Consider the following 19,668-nt stretch of genomic DNA (forward strand, 5'->3'; position numbering starts at 1 on the left):
TAACAAATCGGAGGTTTGCTCCCGACATATGCAGCGCTCGAGCGGGACAAGCGCCTGCGGTTTATCGGTTTATCCTTCCGACGCAAGGAAGGGAGGTGAGTGAGAGGCCTACAAATAATGATCTCACTGGATGGAGAGGTGGGCGTCCAAGTCTGTGGCGCCCGTTAAAGGGAGCCAATGCAAGTCATCAGAGCTTCAGCTGAGACAGAACCCCGTGTTTCTTTTTTTCTTTCTTTTTTTTACAGTCTCTCTGGAGGTTACACAATTTGGCGGAGGACGATGAAGATTGAGAATGGGTAGCACCACTTGGCAATGGAGATTTAGTTGTGTTCAAGACCACATCCCCTGCTGAGCGGAAGATTGTAGATTTCCTACAACCCCTCAAGGCTGAAAAAGAAGGCACTTAGAAGCCAATATCGAACACTCTCTATTCATAGAATACCTCTAAGAAGACCGGACGAACCAAGACCAACCAAAACTGTAGATTGTTTTCACCCGCATTTACATCACGCACATCTCAGATACCGTGGGCCAGGCCACCAGGCGGCAGAGCCCGGATATGCAGATCATGAATACAACTGCATGCGGCGCATAAAGCTTCTTTTGTGCTGGTTGTTTTATGTTTTGGTTTCCTTGATTACCCTTTCGTCCCTCTCCGGGTCATGACTCGAGCGCGTTCATCTGGCCGTATTCGGTCAGGCGTGTCTCAGGAAGACGGACACATTTACGATAAGCTTCTTCTGGTTCTGCATATGCAGCTAGTCAACGGGCCAGCAATTGATGAGAACCAAGGCCACGATGAAGCAGGCGAAAAAAAAATTCTTCCTGCCGAAGCCATCCTCATGCAGGTTGACCGTTCGACCCCCACTACCGCACCTTACCGGCCGGTATCACGGTGCCAGTGTTTACGGAGGTGACCACCGGGGAGAGCCGTTCCCCTGAATTCAGGGATCGCTGACACTGGCGTGACGGGCTTTCATCTCGGCAAAGTACCGTTCCACAGTGGTTTATCAGCCCCGGTACCTGTCCGATTCCAGGCGGTGACAGACGGTCGTTGAGTGGGGAGTCTGGCGAAATTAGCGCCATCTGGGTGGGTGCTCCGTTCCTGCATTAGCACGGGCCTGCAACGCTGCCATTGGTCTAGAAGGCCCAGCGGTCCACTTGACATCCCTGTTGGAATTTCACCGTCGTGAACCCAGGCGCCGTCCCCCCTTTTGATTAAGACGAAATTAGCAATTTCTATTCGCCCGCCGCTCTCGCGAGTGCCCACGACAGCGACAGTCCCCAGGAAACCCCCCTTCACGGAGATTTGGGGACCAAGCAGGCAAGCTGAGCTGGCAGACCAGAGGCCTGTTCGTACCGTTGCTTCGTCTCTTCAGGGCCCGACCTTGGCGGCGAGAAGCTCAACCCCCTTCTGCTCTCCGTCCACGTTCGCTCCCAGTCGTAAATTCTAATCCTAATCACCTCACTCTTGGGAAACCTCTCCCTTTCCGCTCTTTTGCACCACCTCACCCGCCCGGACAGAACCTCCTGCTCTGCTCCTCCTTCCCCCCACGGCCAGACGGTCACCACGCTCCTTTTACTTTTTCAAACCGTCTTGCCTCTAGCAGGCGCGCCATTCTTTTCCCGTCTTGCCTTTTGACTCCCCACGCCGACGACGATACCTTCCTTACTCGCCGCCGACACCGCTCTTTTATTCAAATTGTTTTGCGCCCTCACGAATTCTTGACGAGCTTCGGATAGATTTTTAGAGCCCTTTGCGCCTGTTTGACTGCCTGTTGATACCTTGCGCCAAAAGTGAACCCTTGCCCTGTCGCGCGACTTTTCCCAGACAACACATCCCACGTCGACGTCGACCAGAAACTGGATAACGGCTTTTTTCGGTAAAATTAGAAAGGGAGGAAATATTCACGACCAATTTCTTGTCATCTCGATCCCGACACGAATGTTATGACAACATCTTTCTGCGCAAGCTAGCATTGACGTCTTTCACCACCTCACGCCATTTCTAACGCAGATACCATCTTCTGTTGCCCTATCAACCAGCCCTTTTCACTGCGCTATCCGACCATTCTGGATTTGGAAATTGTCTAGGAAGGGAGGAATACTTGGGTTGTCAAGATGGAGGGAGGATTTTTAGATGGACAGCTTTATCCCATGGGGCCTAGGGTCCCGGGACTGGAGAAGCGCGGCCTCGCCGTGGAGATGCCGACGCCAGTTTCTGGAATCAAGTTCCCTCGCGCCGTTTTGGCTGCGAGAGCCGAGGAGACCGACTGCCCGGATCCGCGACTTTGCCAGAAGCCGGTTGGCTCGTCTTCCATGACCTTGCCAATTGTTCTTGGAGTATGGTAAGTAGGATGCTGGGTATGCGCGCTAGAGTGTTGTGCTAACACTCTCTAGCATTCCCTTGGTTGGAGCGATTGGTGTTTTGATTTACCTTCACCGGAGGACGGTCAAAAAGAACAGGGAGGAGGATATGCATGATCCCCACAAGTCCCTGGATTTTGGGTTGGGCGCCGATTTTGCGAAGAAGAACGGCGCCGGTGTGGCTAACAGTGCCGACCCGTCGCGCTTCAACCGTCAAAAGCGCCAGCAAATGTCAATGGACATGAACCTTTCCAGCCCCTATCTTCTCCCGGATGTTGGCCAATCTCGGGATTCCCTCAACTCTCTGGCCCGCACTCTCAAGGCAAACGATGACCCGTACAGCCGTAGCGATGCTGGTTCGATAAGATCGTTCGCGCACAAGAACGGAGACGCCGCCTCGGTGTACACTCGCGCTGCTAGTCGCTCTGCCAGTCGCCAGGATGGCCCGCTTTCCCCCCCTCAGACAAGGAGTCCTCCACGCCTCGGCAGCATGCCGCCCAACTCGCCCCTTTTCCCCCCATCGCCGAGCCATATGCGCCCACCACAGTCACCCCTTCCTCAGCCACCCAACAAGCCGGTCAACTCGCAAGGGTGGGAAGAGCAAGACATTGGTGTTGCAACGGATGCGCCCATTCTTCAACAACCGCCCGCTGCCGCTCAAAGGGATGCTCGGAAATCTCCTCTCTCTCCTACTCTCAAGACCAGCGACTCTAGCCTTGATCTCGCTCCTCCAGTTAATCCCTTCGAGAAGCCCGAGGCTCAAGAAATTGACACTCCCACCGAGCCCACTCATGTTGGTCTGGGACTCATGCACGGCGAGCCCGCTCAGGCCTCAGTCAGGACCTCCACTTCGACGGTCAACAGCGAACTCGAGAGCAAAGCGCAACGCGGGCAGCCCGCCCAAGCGCCTGCTGTGATCGAGCCTGAACGCGCTGAGTTCCACGACTTCGACTTCACCGATATGCCCAGGATGCCCCGGTCACCCTCGCCCGAGGGCCGCAAGGAGAACCAACTTGATGCGGACGAGCCCAGAGGCCGTAATATGCAGAGGACGTCACATCTGTATGACCAGCAGGAGGGGGCTGCGAATGGCTTGGGCGTCCCGATGGGCGACAACCGTCGTCTTTCTGTTGGTTTCCGTCCTCTGCCGCCAGACGAGATCACGGAATCCGAGGACCCAGAGTACAGAGCCAACCGCATCAGATCTTTCTACAAGGAGTACTTTGAGGATTCCGCTGCTGACAGACCACCGATGCCACCCATGCCCCAGAACATCCCAGCCCAGCACCAGCAAAAGCGCCCTGGGCCGCCCGGGCCACAGAACGGAGGGTACTACGATGACTACGCCGCGGATGCTCCTTACTTTGATCCTGCCTCGAACTCTTTCATCATGCCGTATGCCCAGCCTGTTTCTCGCCGTGCCATGACACCGCCCCCATCCGGACAGAGATTCCCCGGTCCCAGAGGTCCTGGTGGTCCAAGAGGTCCCGGTCCGAGAGGACCGCCCGGCCCGCCCGGCCTCCGCGGTCCTCCCAGACCTGGGTCTTCCGTTTCCAACCAGATCGGCGGTCCCTCCCGCCCGGGATCCAGCATGTCGAACGCCTACGGCCGTCCCCGTGCCGGTTCCACCATGTCCGGTGGCCGTTTCGGTGGTAACGGTGGTAACGGTGGCAACAGAACGCCCGTTCCTCCCCCGATGGATCTCACCACCCTCCCAACCCCCTCCATGATGAAAGACGACTCGTTTGCCATCCTGAACGCGGCCGACTTCGCTCCTCCCGAGAACTTTGCCTCGCGTGCCCGTGGCAGATCCCAGAGCCCAGCTGGCGAGCGCCGGCCGTATGAGAGGAAGGTCCCAGTGCACTCGCCCTTGGTGAACGCCTTTGATGAGCTCCCCGTTCTCCCCAGCCCGTAAGTTTGATGATCCCTACTTGCATTTTCCCCCGAAAACAATCACTAACAGCTCGTCCAGTCACACCCTCCGCAAATCTAGCACCTTTACCGGTCTCGACTTTGCGCCTCCCCGCAAGTTCGTCAACGACAACGACGCCCGCAGCGACGCCGGCTCCATCCGCAGCAACCGCAGCGGCTTGTCGAATGTGCACGCCCAAGCCATCAAGAACGGCGCGGGCCGCATCAGCAAGCTGCCCGGCGACCAGATCTTCACCCCAGACGCCCTGGCTCAGACCTTGAAGCCATCGTGGGGTCTGCGTGACAAGGTGTAAGAAAAAAAGAAGATATGATGATTTTGGGTTCATGTTTTTCGCATTCTTGCTCTCCAACAAAGGCTGGGACTGCTCCTCATTTGATATGCAAACATTTTCTCCGTTTCAGCAGGTTACTCACCTACGGTTTGTTCCTGTTTCTGGCATATTATCATCGGTGTCACGTCGTTTTTCTCTCTCTCATCCAAAGCATCAATGCGAGTTTATTAGGGTTGGTTTTTGAACTGGTGTAAAAAGGGGCGTGTTTTTGCTGGCTTAGAACTTTTATTTTGCTGTTGGCTATATCTGTTTGTAGTAGAGAGGGAATGGGAAATCAAGTTCTTTTTTAGACCAAGGTGGAGGTTTACTTTTTGGAGATGGGAGGAAAAGATGGGAAAGAGACTATACTATTGTATGTCTAAATTTTGTTCAAAAAAGCCTTACATATATATAAATTTACCAACAACAACGTATATATTCACACGCCTTGTTTTGGATTGAGCATAGTCTTATCGTATACTTGTAATCACACTCCTCGTCTCTCAAACAATTATTATTCATACTTTCATACCAACCCAAACTCATCAACACCACCCCCCTATCATACACTTTTCCCATCCCCCACCCCCCCTCCTAACCCCTCAACCAACTCCCCACCCCCAAAACAAAAACAACCAAAAGCACGTCCCCCCTCACCCTACCCACAACCTTGGCATACCTAACCCCCATCTCGACCCGTCCCTTCCACGGCGGCGGCAGGAAATTCATCAACCCGCCCAAGATCCCAGAGCTCTGCCCCCCCCTAATCCCAGCCTGACTCTCCAAAATAAACCTCGTCGTAAACAGCAAAATCTCCGCAGTGGCAAACCCCCAGGCAAAGTTCCTCTTGGCCTGGCTCTCCGCTTCTGACTGGAACACTGCCGCGCCTGAATCCGCCAAGACCGACTTGTCACGGTCGAGCTTTGAGCCAGTGAAGGGTGTGCTGAGCAGCAGGTACAGCCCCAGCGAAAGGGCGATAAGCGTATGCAAGATTTTGAAGAGACCTGGGATTTTTGAGGGCGGCTGTTGTTGCTGGGGTGGCTGTTCCATACCAGGCATACCAGGAAACCCACCGCCCATGCCAGCAAGACCAGCCAACGGGTTTTGCGGAGGAGCGCCACCACCACCGGGGGCAGCGCCACCGCCTCCAAGCATCTGCATCATCATCGCCATCATCGGGTCCTCCTCCATTTTCTTCCCCCCTCCCATCCCCATTCCCATGGGGGGTGGTGTGACGCCCGGTCCGTCAAGTCCAAGCATCATCTGCCTTAGCGCCTGCTCGTCGATGTCCGACTCAACGGGGGGGATACGGTTCGTACTCGCCGGTCGATAGAAGTGTTCCGAGGTGGAGATGTCGACTTCTTCTGGGTCGGCATCGTGGACGGAGGCAGTAACAGAAGCGGCAGCAGGGATGGCGGATGTAGTAGTGGCATCACTGATGGTGGAGGGAGGTGCGGTTGTGCTCGGAGGGTCCACTACACTCGTTAGCTACCACCACATCATCATCATCAGAGAATAAAAAGAACGCAACATACCCCTCTGCACACCACCCCCCAAACCGGTAATCTTATTCAACCTCGACTCGGCCCCCGCCCTGATCTTCGCCTCGCGCTTCGCCTTCCTCAGCGCCGCCTGGTGGGCTGCGCGCGCCGAGGCGGCTTCTTCTTCGGGGGTGAGTTGCGTCATGTTTCTCTCTCTCTTTTGTTGTTGTGAAATGAATAATGACTGGTGGTCGGTAGTAAATGAGGAAGAACAAAACGTTGCGCCTGGAAAGCTCAGAGAAAATTGATGTGACGTCGCCCGGTGTGCAAGCAAGACGTGGCGCGGTGGAGGTTTGGTTGGTTGGTGGGTTGGTGGTCATTGTGCTGAGCTGTTCGCTTTCAGCCTTGTGGTGCATGCACAGTGGCAGCTGGGAAATCCTTATCTTATCAGTAGTTGAGTTGCCTGCCGGAAGGAAGGGTTGCCCCTTTTTGGCTTTGAGGATAGCTTCAACGTCTCAACATTGTACTTACAGTTTCCAGTTCCCAATCGTAGCCCTCGTTTCCAAGTATGATACTGTAATCATGGTCTAGTATTAATCAAAACTAATATCAAGGACACTATCCCATCAACTTCCCAACATGCTCCTGTATAAACAAAACTAAACACTGACTCAATGCCGATGCAATCGTATATCATACAGCACACCAAACAAAAACAACCCAAACTCCACGCTATGTGCAGCCAACCTATAAGTTTATGCCCCAAAGCCATGCCATGCGTGAAACCAAGCAGAAGGAAATTAAAAGAAACCCATTATCCACCTTTTAGTGTCTTCCTTGGCTATATCAACCCTTCATCCCCTGATAAACCCTCCCCATCCTTCCCTCCCTCTCTACCCTCTGCTCCCTCGCCCATCTAATCCCCCTAACACTCCCCCTCTCCGACCCAACCGACAGAACCGACCCATTACTCCCTCCTCTCTCCCTTCCATTTGACCCGACCGAGAAGATCGAACTCACACTCCCAACCCTCTCCCTCCCCATCCCCCCAGAACCGCCAGAAACATTAAGCAAACGGCCTCTCTAATCCGTTTCCTGACCCTGTTCCTGCCGGTTCCTCCTCCCCTCCCCCTCCTTGGGCCAAAGCAACTCCCGCTTCCACAAACAGTCCACCATCCTCCCCACCACCAAGCACCAAACAATTACAATCCCCGCTGCCAGCACACACCCAAAGACCTTCAACCCTTCAGCCCCCAGCTGTATCCCAATCGCCTCCGTCGCCGTGACCAGCGCAGTGTTAGGAAATACAAAGCTGAACCACGTCATCTGGAACTTGAAGTTCTCCTTCTTCTCCGGACGGAGATATTTCCAAAGGGAACCCACAGACACCAAGAAGAACCAGATGCTCAACCCCCAGAGCCAAAGGCCAGTCATGTATGCCATGACTTTGAGTATATCCGCTGAGAGGGTGTGGTCGGAGGGGAAAATATCGGATGCTAGGCCACCGAGGGAGACAAGACCTGCCGCGGTGAAACCTGACGGACCGATACTGATGAAGACACCGGGACGTTGATGGTCACGGGGAAGTTTTTGAGTCATGAGGCGGTAGAGGAAGGAGGCCGAGATCATAAAGGCGATTAGGAAGCCGGTGCCCTGAGTGGTCAAGCTGGCTAAGGAGATAGCAATAGGGTTTAACAGGTCAATGCGGCCGGATTGGGTGGCGGCAGAGATGAGGTTCGCGGCCATAGGGGCGGTCAGCAAGAGAGGGTAGGCGGGGAAGACCCAGACCGGAGTCATGGTGTGGATTGGAAAGACTCTGATACCAAAGTTAGTATGAAGCCAACAGAGGTCGACAAGGTGACACATACTGAGTGGACCAAAGAGTGAGATAAAGGCCCGCAGAAGATAGCGTGCTTAACCCCACGTAAACCCAAAACAGCGCCTCCAACAAAGAGAGAAGCCAGTCACCAACGTGAGGAATACCATACTGGGCCGTGGTGATGAGAATCGTCGCTAGTGATACAATCTACTCCATATTAGCCTTCAGATCCGGTCCATGGAGGGTATGTTCCACGACTTATTCAGGAAGGAGAAAGAAATGGTGTGTTACACAGCCACTCAGGGGCTGGCTCGCAATAGAAAATTATGCTACTTACAAGGGAAGAAATAAACAACGACTCCATCTGGTCCGTGAACGACTCGACAAAGCTTCCCGGCCGCCAATGAAACCGCAACGAGATTAATACACAGTTCATTATGAACAAACAAATGTTGAGAAAGTAAAAAGCAAGCCCGATGCCGGTCAGCCAGCGCGATTCGTAGGGTATCGAGTGAAGAACATTGGCTACTCCGCCTGTCGCCTATAACATTATCAGCTTCATCCTACATCGAACTGTTGATCAAGAAAAGGCGACCTACCATGGTCATGGTAAACCAATTCCACTGCACACAGCAAATCCGGTCTTTGATGCTCACTTTCCCATTCCCATACTTGGCATTATTTCCTGCCCGGTTCATCATCCCCTCCAGGGAGTCCGGCGTCGAAAACTCCAAGTACGGTGCATGGGTATGTATGGTGGCCGGTGTGGACGTACCACTCCTCCCGGGGTGGCGATTCCGATAATATGATGAAAACCCCCCTTGACCCGGAGCAGGGTTGTAATTGGGAGGCTCAAACTCGTCTGGTGATTCATACCCTATGCTCCCCATGCGCGGGAGTGGTGGCCGTTGCTGTAGCTGATGAGGAGATCGCGGGGAGGTGGTGTTGACGTTAACATTTTGGGTATGAACAGACAAATGACTGATATTTTGTTGTGGTAGTTGTATGTGTTGTGGTTGTGAAGCTGGTGGTGGTGAAGCTGGTGGTGGTGGTGGTGGTGGTGGTGGTGGTTGTGTAGGTTGTGTAGGCTGTGGCCATGACGACGGTGAGCTGCTGCTGTTGCTCATGAACCCTGCAGGGCCGGGGGAACCACCGGCCACTCTTGGGACGGCCATGCTAAGAACACTCGTTCGAGAACCAATCCGACTGCCAAAATGCCTTGGCCTCCGACCATAGCAATCAGCTGGTCGCACGCGTCCGAGATGTTGACGAGAGCCGTGAGAAACAAGACAGTCTCGAAGAGGTTCCCTATCATTAGGGTGATGGGCATCATGGTGGGGTGTGTAAGTGGTGGTTGGGTGGGTGGCCGGGGTCTTATATAAATTGACAGGGTAGTGAAAAACTAGAAGAAAAAAAGGCTCCCAAGGTAATAGTGTAAAGGAAGGACCGTTAATGCTTGGTTGCTCCTAGGCCCCCGTCACTTCCCGGAAAGCGGCAAACGGAGGTGGCCCTATCGAGAGGGTCGTGTGTGTGTGCTGTGTGTGTGTGGGTGCTGTGTGTGTGAGTGTAGTATCTCTCGAGTGCGGATCCTGCGATCTCGATTTCACCACCTTTTGCGGATGACACTAGCGGAGGTTTTCTCTGCAGAAAGATGGATGGAAAATCCTGGCTTGCCGCGGCCTTGGTCCGACTCCTATGGCTGGCAATTGGCGGCTTTCCTTTTGGATGAGAAGACCGAACTCGTGCGAAGTTCGGCGGTTACGTAGTGGCAGGTCTTTAGGGGCAGTGGTGTGCAGTAAGCAGGGTCCTTGTCAAGTTTGGATGGTATGCCTGTAGGGTCTGACCAGAAATTGCATGTGAGGGTAGGTGTGGGCTGCTAGGGAGAATATTCGAGAGAGGCGCAAGGTGATGCTCGAGGGTTGGGTTAAAAAAATGTGTGACTCTGATCAGCAAGGCATGGAAAGTCGTGTGCAGTTGACAGACGGGAAGTCCAGTTTCGGACAGGCATTAAAATCCCCGGACATCGCCTACGTTAGTGAGGATCAAAGAAAGTTTAATTCTCCTAATAGCACAACGCATGATTTGTGCCCGCTGAGTTACCAAACCCCGTGGTGTCTTTTCCATGGGAAGCAATTTCAATCTCCCTTCCTCATCCCTCTGACCGAATTTCCCATCACGATGCAAGAAAAACTCTGAGCGAATGCAGAGGGGCAGCTTTCGTCATTCCAAGACATGTCGTTCGCCCGCCAAGCCGGCCGGCACGGTCCAGCTGACCCCCCAATGATCGGCTCCGACATCTGATGCGCCCTGGATAACGATGCCGAGATACCCACCAAGCCTCTTCGAAACACTAATGAGAAAACTTCCGTTTCCCTTCACCATCCCGGATTTCCCCATCTTCACACGTCATGCAAATGCGGTAATTCCTCCATGTTACAAAATGGGCTGTGTTTTCGACCTCGTCCTCGCACTCGCCCTCGCCCTGTGTTTGTGTTTCTCGTCCAACCTTCCACCACCAAACACACGATATATGCTTCCCTTCCCATCTGACATGCCGGCACTAAGCTTGTGCACCACCATCTTTCAGGTGCCTTGCATCGTGCTACTGTGAGCGCGAGTAGGCGGTGTCCGAGGACCGGCGCTATCGTGCCAGCACAGAGAAACAGGTCTTGATGCTCTTGGTGGTGCGTAGTAGCAGCTCTGGGTGCATGGCCTCGTTGTCCAATGTAAGACGAGGACGCTTGCTCGCTGCAGCAGTAGGGCCTGTCAAAAAGTCTGGATCCTGTGACCCGAGTACGGAGGAATCTCTCCAGGTCTACTTCGAGTCACCATCTCACCAAAAGGCCTGTATAAAAGCTCACCGCATCCTACTTTCACGGTCAAGAGGGCCAGCAAGCAGCAACGCCAACACTAATTTGAGTTACATCAGGTAATATATCAATTCTCATTTATAAACTGTCTGTGATTGTTACGTATAGATGGAACAAACCTCACCGTATTTTTACTTGGCTTTGTCCCATGACGGGACGACGAGCTTGAATTGCTGGTTACCCATAGCGGCAATCAGGGATCACCCAACTGACAATCCAATCCACTCGTTTTTGTTGTTTATTGCAATATCAGCAAAACCGACCTTTGTCGTTACGATCACGACCCCCCTAAACCTGCCCTTTTCTTCAGGACCTCTAATCAGAAAAGCACACGCAACCGCCCCATGTTTTCAGGTCTTGCAAGGAGAGTGCCAGTTTCTACCCCGGAATCCCCGGATCAACCACCTCCACCCAAACGCCAGGTATTACCGCCCCGTGGACACGGCAGAGAGGGTCGCTTTGCGCGCATGTACGGATGGTCTCGATGGACACATCCTACAGAGAGCCGCCAATGCAAATAGTCTTTTTGGTGTATACTGTCCAGGGAATAAAGAGAAAGAAAAGAAGGAAAAAAATATGGACAGATAGAGAAAACGCCAGTCCCATGATGTAATATGATGCTTTTTGGTTACCCCCCAATTGTTATGCATTTAGTCGTGATTAAACAGGACGCTGATGGATTCACCATGGTGGACGCGCCGGATCGCCTCGGCAAAGATGGGCGAGATATCCAGAACATCCAGCTTGGGTCCAAGAAGCGCCTTGTGCTTGTCCTGAGGCACCGAGTTGGTCACAACCACCTTGTCGATGGCCGATGCCTGTACGCGGTTGATAGCGTCACCGCTGAAGACGCCGTGGGTCAGAAGGGCGTAGATCTTGGTCGCACCCTCCTTTTTGCAGAGCTTGGCAGCGCGTGTAATGGTGTTGCCCGTATCGAGAAGGTCGTCGACGAGAATGCAGATGCGGTCCCGCACATCACCCACCAACATCATGCTTGCGTTTTGCCGGTCCGTGATCTTAGTAGGGCGGCGTTCCTGTTTTGAATCGTTAAGGACGGAGCGCTCCTGGCAGCTACAAGAGGATAATACCTTGTGGATGAGGGCGAAATCAACGCCCATGCTGTCAGCAATCGCTGTTGCGCGCTTCGCGCCGCCTGCGTCGGGGGAAATGATCACGGCATCCTTGTAGTTGGGGATGTGCTGCTGGATGTACCGCTTGAGGAGAGGCCTTCCGTACAAGTTGTCGACAGGCACGTCAAAGAATCCCTGCACTGTTTCAAAAAGTCAATACCCTCCCCTACGTAACACGGCTGGATGGAGGAGAAAAACGTGGCCCAGAACTCCGGGCCTTCACACAGAGTCGCAGTTCTTGGCATGCAACCGACGAAAAGGGGTAAACCTCCAAGTTACACGTACCTTGAGGGTCGTGCAAATCCATGGTGATGACTGTGGGAGACAGGTTAGCTTGTTATCCACAATCGCAACAAATAAACCGATCAAGTCGATTCAAAAACCAGGCCATTGGGCCGGTTGTCGAGTAGCAAGACTGGACGCAAACATCAAAGATATGCGTACCATGATCAGCACCAGCACAGTTCAAGAGGTTCGCGACCAACGTGCCAGCCTGCGCAACCCACTGCTTATAGCCAGGCTTCGCTTGGAATGCGCCAATGTGCGAGAGGTTCTCATAATCGTGCGTCGTGTAGGCCCCAGTCCGTGTGACGGGGCTTGGGGTGGTGGTGCCGTTGACTCCATTCGCAGGGAAATAGCCATCGCCGTTTTGTTTGATGGGGGACTGGACACCGTTCCCGTTGGTTAGGGAGGTTTTGAGCAGTTTGCTCGTGATATCAGTGCCATTGGTGAGACCGGCAGTCTTTGGAATACCGGGGGCTGGCGTAGCGGGGACACTGTCGAAGGTATAGTCCTTCTTTCCGCTCTCCGACCCAGCCTTGAACAGAGGCGCACCGGCCTTGTTGTATGGGAGATCTGGCTGTCTCGAGTAGGGAAACAAGGGCAGGACAGCCGTGACCCTACGCGCCGAACCTGTCTTGCAGGCAGAGATCATGATGCACAGATCCATGAAATGATCATTGAGCCTGCTGCCGTTGCCCCCGAAGCCCGTCTGAATGATGTACACATCCTTGCCTCGAACCGAGTCCTGGATCTCGCAGCGGCTTTCCCCCGAAGAGAACTTGGTCAGGATGCGATTGCATGGTGGCAAGCTGAGCGCATTACAGACGCTGTCGACCAGGGCCGGGTGCGAGTTTCCGCCGAGAACCACGATGTTGCGGACCATGATGACGGCTCAATTGGCTTGTATAAGGGGAGCGACGTGATCCGACGAAATCGCCGACGAGTGACCGGTGTCGGGAGACGGCCGACAACGAAAAGTTGGGAGTTGGCGAGATGTGGGAGGGGCCCCTCTAATATGTGAGGAAAGGCCAAGAAAGCGGTTTAGCGGCGGGAGGTACAAGACCAAAAGCTCGACAACCGAACGGATCCGATGACCGGCAGGGAAGCGAAGTTTTTCGGCAGCTGCAGGTGCAAGTCGATGATGACGACTGATCGCTGCCGGAGAGAAGCAGAAGACAATGGGCGGTGTAAAAGTCTTTTGCAGATGTGGTTATGCTGGCAAAGGACCGGCAAATGATAAGCTTCTGAAGGGTCAAACTCTCCAAAGCCTTCAAGGGTCCTCGTGTTGCCCGAAGAAGTTTTGATGCCAGGATCTGGGGGCTTGTTCAACAAAGAATGCCGAGGGTAGGCGGGTTAGGCTCGCTGAAGGGAAGCCTACAGTGAATAGAGTGCCACCAAGAGCGGAGAGAGTCTACTGCAGACAGGAAGAGGTGACAGAAAAGAAGAAGAGAAGAGAGGAAGACGGGAGGTCATCACAGGGGAGTCATGGCGAGGCGTGTAAATGGGGGGCCAGATGGATGGATGCAGTTGAGAATTGTCGTTGGAAGAGAAACAGTAGCAGCAGGGTGGGCTTTGAGTGGGACCTGGAACTGGCTTTCACCGCGGGGCAGGCAGGCTAGAGGCTAGGAAATCAAACACTGAAAAGTTTTTGCGGCTTCACGGCTGTGTGAGTGATTCAAGGTTCTCGCCTCATCCATTGACGTCGCCTTCGGTCGGATGAGGTACCAGGTACCTGCCCGCCGGCCCTGCTGGGGTCGTGCTGGTCAAGAATGATGCGATATTTATTTTTTCCTCTTCAAAAAGCTGCAGGTTTAGTCGTACGCTGATTGGACAGAAGCCTTTCAATGGGGACGTGCACTGCAGCACTGGCTTGCATGGAGGGGCAAGTTCTCACACTGTGGCAGAAACATGTGCTGCTTGGGTGAGAGCCTTCTCATGGCAGCCTCACCATTTCAAACTTTTTTTCTGTGAGATTCTGATACCTCCATGCAGCGGTCGTCACCGGCCAGACTGTTTTCTGCATCAATGCTCTTGCGGGGTAGAAAGTAATGAGACTTTGATAGACAGCTGCTCCTGTCGGTCGTAACCAACCTTGATCATAATTTGCTTGTCCTTGCTTGGTTGACTTGACAGCCTCGACTTCATCCGGGTAGTGTGCTTCAAGATCCCTGCATCGGTACCGTGAACACCGGAGCTAGGAATATCATCCACCGCAACATCTATCCGATTGCAACATCCATCTCCTGGTCGTCGGCTTCCTTTCACTCAAGCCATCGCAAGCTCAACAGAAAGCCGCCATGAAGATCCTAGAGGCCCAGTCGGCCGTGCTCACCAACTACGAGGTGTATCAGCACCTCACCGATATACGCAAGAGGAACAACAGTAGCCAGCCTAAGAGACGGATGCCCGAAGATGCCTTCCGGCTCAGCAAGGAGGTGAGTTTTTCTTAGTCTTGGCTAATTGTTACCCTGGACATTAGTCACAGTGACTTACACTTAGTTCTAGGTTCTCGAGTATTTGGAGACGAAGCCATACCCGCTGCACGATCAAAAGGAGAAACAGCACTACAGCCAAGCCACCCTCGAATTGCTCTGCGAGAAGCTGGCGGAGAAGTTTCCCGACATCACGAAGGCCGAAGGTCTCGCCATTTTCGACGTGCGACCTACCAACATCCCAGTTTTGGCTATAATTGTCGAGTCGCTCGAGGACCGGTACACGGAAGAGGAGCAGCAGCAACTCGTTGATCTCGTTATCGAGGTCCTTGGACAAGATGACCCCGAGCCTGAAGAAGAAGAAGAAGAAGGCGAGGAAGGCGCTGAGGATGGAGACGCAGTTCAGTCTGTTGAGACTGCCAACGGCGCATAGATTTTGACGAACAGCACGCACTGCGTCGCGCCAGTGTGTTTGAGGATTGTTACATGATGGCGCACCCCCCTTCGCTCTGTCCGCCCTCCTCCGACGTCGACTTGAGAGCTGTACTACATATGTCGTCAAATACCTCGGGGAGAAGCTCGCCTGTTACAGCAGAACATTCCATGTATTTGTCTGCGCGCATTTCTTGGGCGCGAGCATATGCTTCTTGCGGATATATGATTCCATTTGGATCATTTTCGGAGCGCAAGTCCCTCTTTAAACCCAACACGAGCATCGGCAGACGATCATGGTTGAATGTCGCCCGCACCTCCTTTACCCACTGTACAACAACTTGTCAGAAACGATAATATCAGAGCCAGTGGATTGGGCGGTGGACCTACGACTCGCTGGAGGTTGATGAGGCTCAACCGCTGGCTGATGTCATAGCAGATGATTACGAGGTCTGGTCGGAGCAGTTTCCAGCTTTCAGGGCTGGATGTATCGAAGAACTCGAAGCGGTACTGTCCTTTTCGGGATCGGATATCAAACACAAAGGGTTGGTCCATATCCCTCAGCATGGTGATTGGAACATTGCCTCGGAGATTTGGACGGCCCTGGCTGATCCGTCTATTGGAAGTGTCAGCAGCTGGATACCAGGACAATTATTGTAGGCAAAGATAGAGTACAGACGATAAAAATGTGGTTTTGCCGCATTTCTCATCTCCCAGCAGAAGGATGGTGATGGTTTGTTCTTCCATTGTATGTCAGTGACATGATGAGACCAGCTGAGATGATTGAAGCGGTTCCCAAAGGTCATATAGCGCGCCACAGGTGTTTGGGGGTTGCTGAACGTTATCAACTGGTTATCAATCGGGGCTTTATCGATAAGTCATGCCAAGCATAGGCCCACAATATTTTTAGAGGGGTCAACTCATTGGGCCATGGGGGATCTGAACATTTGAGCCCTGCATAAGGTCGTCGTTTTAAGTGAGAGAAGAGTCACAGTTGAGCCTCGTTTTATGAGCCTATGAACTCTTTCCGGGCCTTGCGGAGGACTATTCAAGGACCAGCGCAGGCGCACAAGCGAGCGGTGACTTTTGGTATCACAACCGCCACTCGTCCTTCTTCATCTCACATTACGACTCACTTACCGAACTCACCACAATCCCCATCGAATCAAAATATTGAAGCCAAAAAGACAATGGACTACCAAGACTGGACCAAAGAACGGCTCCTGGAGCGAGTCAAGGAACTGGAAGCTCAGCTTAAAACTCAGTCCCAACCACCACAACAACCCACACCAGTACTCCAGCCCCCAGCAGCAGCAACGCCAACAATAACAACAGAAGAAGGCGAACCCCCCAAAAAGAAACAAAAGAAAAAGCCCACCGGCATCGACCCCTCCCGCTACAGCACCCGCCTCATCGCCCTCAAGCTCTCCTACCTGGGGAAAAACTACGGCGGCTTCGAGCACTCGGGCTACAGCAACGTCCCCTCCATTGAGGAAGAGCTCTGGAAAGCGCTTGTCAAAGGCTGTCTCATCACCCCGGCCGACCCGTCCAAAATCGACTTTGCGCCGTTCGAGTACAGCAAATGTGGACGGACGGACAGGGGGGTGAGTGCATTTGGGCAGGTGATTTCCATTCGGGTGAGGTCGAATAGACCCCCATCTAAACCGGAACAACCAGCGGAGGAAGATGTAGTGATGGAGGGGACACCAGAGCAAAACAACACCCCCCAGCTGCCAGGAAAGAAGCAACAGCGAAAACCCCAAAAAGAGTGGGAGGATATTGTGGATGAAATCAACTACCCCAAGGTCCTCAACCGTCTTTTGCCTCCTGACATCAAGATTCTCGCCTGGGCGCCGACGCTGCCGGAGGGGTTCTCGGCCAGGTTTAGTTGTTACGAGAGGCAGTATAGATATTTCTTTACCAACCCCTCCATGGCACCTACTCTTCTTGCTCCAGGGGAGAAGTCAGGGTGGCTTGACATTGCGGCTATGAAAAAAGCGGCAAAGTACTTTGAGGGGTTGCACGATTTTAGGAATTTTTGCAAGGTTGATGGTGGGAAGCAGATAACCAGCTTTCAGAGGAGGATTTTTGAGTGTGATATTGAAGAGGTCGAGGGGCAGGATTTGGGGGGGGTGAATTTTTGGGGGGGAGAGAAGAAGGGGAAGGTTTATTATTTCCATGTGAGGGGGTCGGCGTTTTTGTGGCATCAGATTAGGCATATGGTTGCGATTGTTTTTAATGTTGGGCAGGGGTTGGAAAGGCCGGAGGTTGTGAGGGAGCTGTTGGATGTGGAGAGGAATGGGAGGAAGCCGGGGTATATCATGGCCGAGGAGGTGCCGTTGGTGTTGTGGGATTGTGTGTTTCCCAAAAGGCCAGAGATTGTCACGGGTGAGGGGGAGAGGAAGGTGTTGAGTCGGGGTGAGGATGAGAGGGCTTTTATGCATGATCCTGATTTCAAAGGGGAGATCAAGTTCGAGGATGATGGGGTGGACTGGGTTTGGCTTGGGGAGGACCAGCCGGGGAATTTGATGGGGAGTAACGGGTTGGTGGATCAGTTGTGGGAGTATTGGCATGAGAGGAAGATGGATGAGCTGTTGAGTGGGTTGTTGCTGCAGCAGGTGGCGACGAGGGCGGATTTGACGAGGAAGCTGGGGAAGGAGGAGACGGCGCCGAAGAAGAACGGAAAAGAAAATTTGCAGAGGGTGTATAAGGGGGGGAATATGACGAGGTCGTCGGGGGTGTATGTGCCCGTGATGAAGAAGGAGTTGATGCCGACGCCGGTGGAGATTAACCACAAGTGGGCGCAGTCGAAGGGGTTCAAGGACTCGGAGGATATGGCGAATACCAAGAACTGGAGGTCGGTGATCAAAGCCAACAAAGCCGCTGACAAGGCGGCGGCGGCTGGTGGTGAGAAGTCAGTGTGAAATCTCAAGTAATAAAAAAAAATTAAACAATCAAAAAGTTCCGTTCTCGCTTGCTTCGCTATCCAATTATCACTTTGTCTTATCAACTATCCTTCCTCCCCAACGTCGCCGTCTGCCCCCAACTTCCCCCTAAACTCTGATGATTCGGATCACCCTCATACAAACACCCCCTCACCCCCCTCCATACCTCCTCGACAATCCTCCTCCCTGGCAACAGCTTAGGAAAAACAACAACAACATCCTCCTCCCCCTCGACAATAACAATAAGATAATACCTAACCTCAAACCCCCTAAACGCCTCATTGATCAACACATCCCGTATCTTTTCCGTAGGAATAAACCTTGTCTTTGTCGGCGTCGTCCCCCAAAACCACCACTTCCACCCCCTCCACCTATTACTCACATCCGACGTGTTTGGAATCGGGCTACTAAACGATGACGAACTGGTCGAAGTCTGGATGCCCAGCCCCCGGAGAACAAGAAGGGACTCGGTGGTGTGGAGCTGGGTGCAGAGGGTGAAGTAGGTGATCACTGAGGCGATGACTGCCAGGGCAGAGTTGGAGAGGGGGGCGGTGATGGAGGCGAGGAATTGGCCGGGTGGCGAGGAGTGGAGGGTTTGGAGGAGGTGGGAGGCGAGGAGGAGGATGTCGCCTTGGTAGAGGAGGTCAGGCAGCGATATTGGGATTGGTGGTGGGGGACGGGAGGGATCGTGGAAGAAGCGGGAGTAGATTGTCGTCGTGGCTGCGGTGAAGATGGCGACGCGGAGGAGGGAGATGGCGAGGAGGCAGAGGCGGAGGGGGAGGGTCAGGGGTGGGCAGGTGGTGACTGTGAATTCGGCGGTTGTTGGGGAGGGGCGGCGGAGGTAGAGGTGGGGGGCTGTTGTCAACATGTTGCTGGTGATGCCCTCAATGCCGTACTGGACCTGGAAATGGTGCGATGCGCCAAGTGCTGGCGCGTAGTGGGCAACGCCTCGGTTTCTTTGTAATGATTGTTGTATGAATGACAGAATGTCGCTGTCACCGCTGCGTCCTTTCTTGGGCCATGTCTTTCGCTGTATCCTCCTCAGTCGCCTTCGCCAGATGGTGTGGCCAATGAACCTCTATGGATGCTAACTTGGAGCTCAGCGCGCCCAAGTCCACTAGCTGCATCCGTGATGCTTATCGCACTATCCGCACCGATACTGCCCCTAACCCTGGCCTTATGCGCACCCAAAGCTGCAGGCCCACTTGCACCCGTGCCCAACCAGTGGTTTATATATTACGTCAAATGTGCAAACTAACGGCTGTAATGGTCATATTGGTTAAGGAGACGCCTGAAAATCTTCTCCCGACTCCAATCTCATATCCATGAGAACTTCCCCCGTGGCGCCCAGCGTGAATCTTGCGGTGGCCACCCACTCGCACGGGTAACCTGCGATGCTGCGCCGTGGCCCTAAGCAATGAAGATGATACTTGAGGGAGGCTTCACTCTGCAGAGGCATCTTCACCGTCCGATGGCAGGCTGGATCCCGATCGTGGGGGGAATGTGAGATGGAGCGGAGAGGTGGGGATGTCGACTCCGATTTTTTGCAACTTTTTTGTTTTTTGTTTTGAGACTGTTCTCACCTCTCAATCAATTCTCTACAGTCAGGAGATGCGTTCTGTATTTTTTGCAGTAGTTTTGAAGGGTTGCAGAATGGATCGTAATCC

General features: G+C 53.4%; 9 protein-coding genes across 9 annotated transcripts; 3 read left to right on the forward strand and 6 right to left on the reverse strand.

Moving 5' to 3' along the window:
* Positions 1-2,121: 2,121 nt before the first annotated feature.
* QC762_308340 (uncharacterized protein) lies at positions 2,122-4,592 on the forward strand (the record flags this gene model as incomplete). The annotated part of the gene is made up of 3 exons (XM_062889126.1): positions 2,122-2,348; positions 2,401-4,278; positions 4,340-4,592. 3 exons carry the CDS (start codon positions 2,122-2,124, stop codon positions 4,590-4,592), a joined length of 2,358 nt encoding a protein of 785 aa, XP_062745076.1.
* A 612-nt stretch (positions 4,593-5,204) lies between these two features.
* Positions 5,205-6,478, reverse strand: QC762_308345 (uncharacterized protein; the record flags this gene model as incomplete). The annotated part of the gene is made up of 2 exons (XM_062889127.1): positions 6,146-6,478; positions 5,205-6,085 (listed from the first exon to the last, which is right to left on the reverse strand). Exons 1-2 carry the CDS (start codon positions 6,294-6,296, stop codon positions 5,205-5,207), a joined length of 1,032 nt encoding a protein of 343 aa, XP_062745077.1. The 5' UTR covers positions 6,297-6,478.
* Positions 6,479-7,060: 582 nt separating this feature from the next.
* Positions 7,061-10,332, reverse strand: QC762_308350 (uncharacterized protein). Its single transcript, XM_062889128.1, has 4 exons — positions 8,510-10,332; positions 8,248-8,451; positions 7,960-8,117; positions 7,061-7,907 (listed from the first exon to the last, which is right to left on the reverse strand). Exons 1-4 carry the CDS (start codon positions 9,083-9,085, stop codon positions 7,175-7,177), a joined length of 1,671 nt encoding a protein of 556 aa, XP_062745078.1. The 5' UTR covers positions 9,086-10,332; the 3' UTR covers positions 7,061-7,174.
* A 492-nt stretch (positions 10,333-10,824) lies between these two features.
* Positions 10,825-14,068, reverse strand: PRS5_2 (ribose-phosphate pyrophosphokinase). Its single transcript, XM_062889129.1, has 5 exons — positions 13,223-14,068; positions 12,355-13,199; positions 12,196-12,225; positions 11,869-12,050; positions 10,825-11,814 (listed from the first exon to the last, which is right to left on the reverse strand). The coding sequence occupies exons 2-5, from the start codon at positions 13,073-13,075 to the stop codon at positions 11,431-11,433; spliced, it is 1,317 nt and encodes a 438-aa protein (XP_062745079.1). The 5' UTR covers positions 13,076-13,199; positions 13,223-14,068; the 3' UTR covers positions 10,825-11,430.
* A 51-nt stretch (positions 14,069-14,119) lies between these two features.
* QC762_308370 (uncharacterized protein) lies at positions 14,120-15,773 on the forward strand. The gene is made up of 2 exons (XM_062889130.1): positions 14,120-14,627; positions 14,698-15,773. Exons 1-2 carry the CDS (start codon positions 14,490-14,492, stop codon positions 15,055-15,057), a joined length of 498 nt encoding a protein of 165 aa, XP_062745080.1. The 5' UTR covers positions 14,120-14,489; the 3' UTR covers positions 15,058-15,773.
* QC762_308380 (uncharacterized protein) lies at positions 14,702-15,882 on the reverse strand. The gene is made up of 3 exons (XM_062889131.1): positions 15,736-15,882; positions 15,447-15,672; positions 14,702-15,385 (listed from the first exon to the last, which is right to left on the reverse strand). Exons 1-3 carry the CDS (start codon positions 15,801-15,803, stop codon positions 15,107-15,109), a joined length of 573 nt encoding a protein of 190 aa, XP_062745081.1. The 5' UTR covers positions 15,804-15,882; the 3' UTR covers positions 14,702-15,106.
* A 190-nt stretch (positions 15,883-16,072) lies between these two features.
* On the forward strand, positions 16,073-17,980 carry DEG1 (pseudouridine synthase deg1; the record flags this gene model as incomplete). Its single annotated transcript, XM_062889132.1, has 1 exon — positions 16,073-17,980. The coding sequence occupies one exon, from the start codon at positions 16,073-16,075 to the stop codon at positions 17,978-17,980; it is 1,908 nt and encodes a 635-aa protein (XP_062745082.1).
* Positions 17,981-18,062: 82 nt separating this feature from the next.
* On the reverse strand, positions 18,063-18,869 carry QC762_308400 (uncharacterized protein; the record flags this gene model as incomplete). Its single annotated transcript, XM_062889133.1, has 1 exon — positions 18,063-18,869. One exon carries the CDS (start codon positions 18,867-18,869, stop codon positions 18,063-18,065), a length of 807 nt encoding a protein of 268 aa, XP_062745083.1.
* A 411-nt stretch (positions 18,870-19,280) lies between these two features.
* On the reverse strand, positions 19,281-19,460 carry QC762_308410 (uncharacterized protein; the record flags this gene model as incomplete). Its single annotated transcript, XM_062889134.1, has 1 exon — positions 19,281-19,460. The coding sequence occupies one exon, from the start codon at positions 19,458-19,460 to the stop codon at positions 19,281-19,283; it is 180 nt and encodes a 59-aa protein (XP_062745084.1).
* Between the last annotated feature and the right edge of the window lie 208 nt (positions 19,461-19,668).

This window comes from Podospora pseudocomata, chromosome 3 (genome assembly GCF_035222375.1).
Source record: "Podospora pseudocomata strain CBS 415.72m chromosome 3, whole genome shotgun sequence".
NCBI classification, from domain to species: domain Eukaryota; kingdom Fungi; phylum Ascomycota; class Sordariomycetes; order Sordariales; family Podosporaceae; genus Podospora; species Podospora pseudocomata.